The sequence below is a fragment of the Tetrahymena thermophila genome (assembly GCF_000189635.1).
Source record: "Tetrahymena thermophila SB210 genomic scaffold scf_8254806, whole genome shotgun sequence".
Classification (NCBI taxonomy): Eukaryota; Ciliophora; class Oligohymenophorea; order Hymenostomatida; family Tetrahymenidae; genus Tetrahymena; species Tetrahymena thermophila.
The window spans coordinates 1-6,446 of NW_002476562.1; the positions used below are offsets into that span (position 1 = coordinate 1).

The 6,446-nt window shown below is 22.0% G+C and overlaps 1 protein-coding gene across 1 annotated transcript; it reads right to left on the bottom strand. All coding sequences in view use genetic code 6, as the record gives it.

Moving 5' to 3' along the window:
* Positions 1-199: 199 nt before the first annotated feature.
* TTHERM_01670170 (kinase domain protein) lies at positions 200-6,254 on the bottom strand (the record flags this gene model as incomplete). Its single annotated transcript, XM_001029243.2, has 13 exons — positions 200-250; positions 702-791; positions 1,142-1,231; positions 1,567-1,656; positions 2,009-2,098; positions 2,451-2,540; positions 2,896-2,985; positions 3,366-3,455; positions 4,980-5,374; positions 5,424-5,501; positions 5,552-5,610; positions 5,663-5,851; positions 6,146-6,254. Coding segments are annotated over 13 exons (1,511 nt in total), but the record flags the coding sequence as incomplete, so codon positions are not given.
* Between the last annotated feature and the right edge of the window lie 192 nt (positions 6,255-6,446).

The following is a 6,446-nucleotide window of genomic DNA, read 5'->3' on the forward strand; positions in this document are numbered from 1 at the left end:
TAATTAAAAAAGCAATCTAATAAAACAATAAATAACTAACTAACTTGCTTACTAACGAAGTGACTTAATTAGCTAATCACTAAGTGAAAAGCGTAAATCAACAAAATAATCAATTTTTTCAAAATTTCTTGCTTTATCAATCAATAAATTAAGTTTTTACTATAACTAAAGTGTCAAACTTGTGATATTCTTGCACTACGCTATTCCTGTGCCTAAATCTTTTGCACTCTATGCACCAATACTATTACCCCTTTAAATATAAGAATAAATAATGAATTAAGAAAATAAATTTGGAGGAGAAATGATTGTAAAAAAAGATTGTTGGTTTTGTTAGTATCTTCGTTTGTTTTTGAAGGAGTAAGTAACTAACTAACTAACTAACTAACTAACTAACTAACTAACTAACTAACTAACTAACTAACTAACTAACTAACTAACTAACTAACTAACTAACTAACTAAGTAAGTAAGTAAGTAAGTAAGTAAGTTAACAAATTGGTTATTTTTTAGTTGAGGAGTAAGTAAGTCAGTAAGTCAGTAAGTAATTAAAAAAGCAATCTAATAAAACAATAAATAACTAACTAACTTGCTTACTAACGAAGTGACTTAATTAGCTAATCACTAAGTGAAAAGCGTAAATCAACAAAATAATCAATTTTTTCAAAATTTCTTGCTTTATTAATCAATAAATTAAGTTATTACCTTAAATCAAGTGTCAAATTTGTGATATTCTTGCACTACGCTATTCCTGTGCCTAAATCTTTTGCACCCACATCACCAATACTATTACCACTTTAAATATAAGAATAAATAATGAATTAAGAAAATAAATTTGGAGGAGAAAGGATTGTAAAAAAAGATTGTTGGTTTTGTTAGTATCTTCGTTTGTTTTTGAAGGAGTAAGTAACTAACTAACTAACTAACTAACTAACTAACTAACTAACTAACTAACTAACTAACTAACTAACTAACTAACTAAGTAAGTTAACAAATTGATTATTTTTTAGTTGAGGAGTAAGTAAGTCAGTAAGTCAGAACGAAGTGACTTAATTAGCTAATCACTAAGTGAAAAGCGTAAATCAACAAAATAATCAATTTTTTCAAAATTTCTTGCTTTATCAATCAATAAATTAAGTTTTTACCTTAAATCAAGTGTCAAACTTGTGATATTCTTGCACTACGCTATTCCTGTGCCTAAATATTTTGCACCCACATTACCAATACTATTACCACTTTAAATATAAGAATAAATAATGAATTAAGAAAATAAATTTAGAGGAGAAAGGATTGTAAAAAAAGATTGTTGGTTTTGTTAGTATCTTCGTTTGTTTTTGAAGGAGTAAGTAACTAACTAACTAAGTAAGTAAGTTAACAAATTGATTATTTTTTAGTTGAGGAGTAAGTAAGTAATTAAAAAAGCAATCTAATAAAACAATAAATAACTAACTAACTTGCTTACTAACGAAGTGACTTAATTAGCTAATCACTAAGTGAAAAGCGTAAATCAACAAAATAATCAATTTTTTCAAAATTTCTTGCTTTATCAATCAATAAATTAAGTTTTTACAATAACTAAAGTGTCAAACTTGTGATATTCTTGCACTACGCTATTCCTGTGCCTAAATCTTTTGCACTCTATGCACCAATACTATTACCACTTTAAATATAAGAATAAATAATGAATTAAGAAAATAAATTTGGAGGAGAAAGGATTGTAAAAAAAGATTGTTGGTTTTGTTAGTATCTTCGTTTGTTTTTGAAGGAGTAAGTAACTAACTAACTAAGTAAGTAAGTTAACAAATAGGTTATTTTTTAGTTGAGGAGTAAGTAAGTCAGTAAGTCAGTAAGTAATTAAAAAAGCAATCTAATAAAACAATAAATAACTAACTAACTTGCTTACTAACGAAGTGACTTAATTAGCTAATCACTAAGTGAAAAGCGTAAATCAACAAAATAATCAATTTTTTTCAAAATTTCTTGCTTTATCAATCAATAAATTAAGTTTTTACATTAACTAAAGTGTCAAACTTGTGATATTCTTGCACTACGCTATTCCTGTGCCTAAATCTTTTGCACTCTATGCACCAATACTATTACCACTTTAAATATAAGAATAAATAATGAATTAAGAAAATAAATTTGGAGGAGAAAGGATTGTAAAAAAAGATTGTTGGTTTTGTTAGTATCTTCGTTTGTTTTTGAAGGAGTAAGTAACTAACTAACTAAGTAAGTAAGTTAACAAATAGGTTATTTTTTAGTTGAGGAGTAAGTAAGTCAGTAAGTCAGTAAGTAATTAAAAAAGCAATCTAATAAAACAATAAATAACTAACTAACTTGCTTACTAACGAAGTGACTTAATTAGCTAATCACTAAGTGAAAAGCGTAAATCAACAAAATAATCAATTTTTTTCAAAATTTCTTGCTTTATCAATCAATAAATTAAGTTTTTACTTTAAATCAAGTGTCAAACTTGTGATATTCTTGCACTACGCTATTCCTGTGCCTAAATCTTTTGCATCCACATCACCAATACTATTCGAACTTTAAATATAAGAATAAATAATGAATTAAGAAAATAAATTTGGAGGAGAAATGATTGTAAAAAAAGATTGTTGGTTTTGTTAGTATCTTCGTTTGTTTTTGAAGGAGTAAGTAACTAACTAACTAACTAAGTAAGTAAGTTAACAAATTGATTATTTTTTAGTTGAGGAGTAAGTAAGTCAGTAAGTCAGTAAGTAATTAAAAAAGCAATCTAATAAAACAATAAATAACTAACTAACTTGCTTACTAACGAAGTGACTTAATTAGCTAATCACTAAGTGAAAAGCGTAAATCAACAAAATAATCAATTTTTTCAAAATTTCTTGCTTTATCAATCAATAAATTAAGTTTTTACTATATCTAAAGTGTCAAACTTGTGATATTCTTGCACTACGCTATTCCTGTGCCTAAATCTTTTGCACCCTATGCACCAATACTATTACCACTTTAAATATAAGAATAAATAATGAATTAAGAAAATAAATTTGGAGGAGAAATGATTGTAAAAAAAGATTGTTGGTTTTGTTAGTATCTTCGTTTGTTTTTGAAGGAGTAAGTAACTAACTAACTAACTAACTAACTAACTAACTAAGTAAGTAAGTAAGTAAGTTAACAAATTGATTATTTTTTAGTTGAGGAGTAAGTAAGTCAGTAAGTCAGTAAGTAATTAAAAAAGCAATCTAATAAAACAATAAATAACTAACTAACTTGCTTACTAACGAAGTGACTTAATTAGCTAATCACTAAGTGAAAAGCGTAAATCAACAAAATAATCAATTTTTTTCAAAATTTCTTGCTTTATCAATCAATAAATTAAGTTTTTACCTTAAATCAAGTGTCAAACTTGTGATATTCTTGCACTACGCTATTCCTGTGCCTAAATCTTTTGCACCCTTTGCACCAATTCTAATATGACTTTAAATATAAGAATAAATAATGAATTAAGAAAATAAATTTGGAGGAGAAAGGATTGTAAAAAAAGATTGTTGGTTTTGTTAGTATCTTCGTTTGTTTTTGAAGGAGTAAAAATAATTAATAATATGAAATTAATAATCCATAATTTATTTTCTATATAAGTTGGATTAATGTAAAAATTAAAAAATACTAAAATCTATTAAATAGAAATTATTAATAAACTTATGAACAAAAAAATGTTAAAACTGAAAAAATACTTAAAATTTAAACTCTCTAGCATTTTTTCTACTTATAATAATAAAATAAAAAATGTAAATATGAAAGAATATTAAAAAAAAAAAATAGATATTTTTTAGTACATTTAATTAATTATAACCAAATTTTGTTTGAGATGATAAATAAAAATAAATTTTTGATCAATATCAAAATTCTTTCAATAGATAAACATGATATTAATTAAACTATTTGGTTTAATTTCATAATTAGAAAATTTGTCTTTTTCATAATTGTTTTTACACTCAAAGTTTTCTTTACTTACAAATTTAAATTTTTTGCCTCTACTGTTTTATATTTATATGATTTTGTATATTATGACTTAAAGCTAGTATATTGCTTTTTTTAATAGTATTTTTATCTATTTTCTTTTAATTTTATAAATCTTCTTCAATTTTATTATAATGATATGTTTAAAAATTTTTTACTTTGTGCTAACTTCACTTAATTCTCCAATAAAAAAAATATTAAAGATATTTAAATTTATAAATTTTTATAATTATTTTATGATTTTATGATTTAGTCTAAATTTTAGAATTCATTGTTTTTTAAACATCATTTATTTATTACTATTTTTATGAAAAACATATTAAATGTTTGCTTAAGTAAAAGCTAAAACTCATAAACCTAATTAAATATATTAAATCATTAAATCACTCATTTTTTTTATCATTAATTATTTCGAACATAATTTATTTTAAAAATTAAATTTTTTTTTATTTTAAAATATTTTCATAAATTTATAATTATGTAAGTATTAGTAATATAGAAATCCCTTTATTTCATGTCTTAATTTAGACATTTTTTAATGTAAATAATAATTATCTCGTTTTAATTTTTTAAATTAAAATCTAAAATTTTATCTTGCTCAATAAAAAATTAATTATTTCGAATAAAATTATATATTATTAATTTTATTTATTGAAAATTAGTAATCTAATTGTTAAATAGTTTATTGAATTTTTATATTTTAGTTTTATTTTTTATAGAGTTTTGAAATTAATTATTAGATTATTAAATAACAAATTAATGTTCTTTTAAAATGATTAAGAGTGTAATTTATATTAAAAAATTATAAAACAAATATTTTATAATAAAAAATAAAATAAAATTATTAAATTAATTAATCTACTTTATTTATAGCAAATCCAGGAATTAAATTCTTAATTTACCACATCCATAAGAATTTAATTAATAACTGGAAGTGCTATAATAAAATATCAAAAGTACAAATTTAAAAGAAAAAATTACCTTAAATCTATTTTAACAATATTGTAATTTTAAGCTTTGCTCAAATCCTTTAAAGATTTAATTTTTATAGTCGCATTTTACTCTAATTTTTTATCATTTTGAACCAAAAGAGTTTTTTGTACAATTTATTTCATTTCTTTTGAATTAGTTAAGAATTTTATATCGCTTTATTCAACGATATCATAGAGAGATGCCCTCTAACTACTATCAGAAAGAACAAGAAGGTTAATAAATTTATAAATTTATGAATTTTTGTTAATTTAAATATTTGATTTTTCGAAAGGCTTATCTAACTACTTTTGTGTCATTAATGCGAAATTTGAAGTTGTATTTGTCTTTAGATCTTAATAATTATCTAACAAAGCTAGCAATAATCCTACTGAATATGAATCAGACTAAAATAAAATAATTATTTAAAATTAACATTTTTTATTAAAAAAGTACTTTCTTTGTATAAAACTTAAGTTCATTATCATTTTTATTTAGTATTTCAGGTGCAGAATATCCTAAATTTCCTATGTGCTATATAAATTTATTTTTAATATTTAATAATTATAGAATTAAAAATCTACTTCTATAGTTTGAATTGAATCCACATTATCTGGAATCTAAGCAGATAAGCCGAAATCACCTTAAAATCAAATGATAATGAAATATTCTTTATGGATAAATAATTTATTTACATAATTTTATTTCTGGTTATTTTCCTTCTAAATAAACCAAAAAATTTTCTGGTTTAATATCCCTATGAAGGATATTAAATGAATGAATATAATTGACAGAATCAATAATTTAGATAGCTATTTAAAATTTGTCATCTTCGTTAAATTATCCATCTTTGTTTGATCTTTCAAGATATTCATCTAATGAACCTTTTGCAAAATAAAGAATAATTTGTGATAAAATATATTTTTAAAAATCATTTAAAAAAAAATGTTTCTAAATAAATTAATTGAGTAATTTATAGAGAAAGTATAAAAATTATTTTTAAAATATTTAAATTAATTTTTTATTTTTAAAAAATTTTTTAATTAATTAAATACTTTTTTATTTAAAATATTTTTATTGATTTGTTTATTGATTGGTTTTTTCTATGATAAAAATGTTGTTTTAAATATTAAATTGAAACCTAAATTAAAAATAATATTAAGAATTTAATAAATTACATGAACATTTTTCTAATTCAAGGACTGAGTATCTATCAGGTCCTAATTTATTTTCTATTATATAGCTATCATAAAGCTATACCACTAGCGGCTCTTTTAATTTCTACATAATACTAATTTCATTTTAGATTTCTTATTCACCTACTATTTTTTGTATTTTTAACACTATTTCTTTATTATCAAGTTTAACTTTTTTAGTAGCTAATACTATTCCAAAACTTCCAAAGCTAAGAATTTGGAAATTATTAGTATATTTTTTATTTTCATAGAGACTTTTGAACAGATTAGATAATACTTCTAC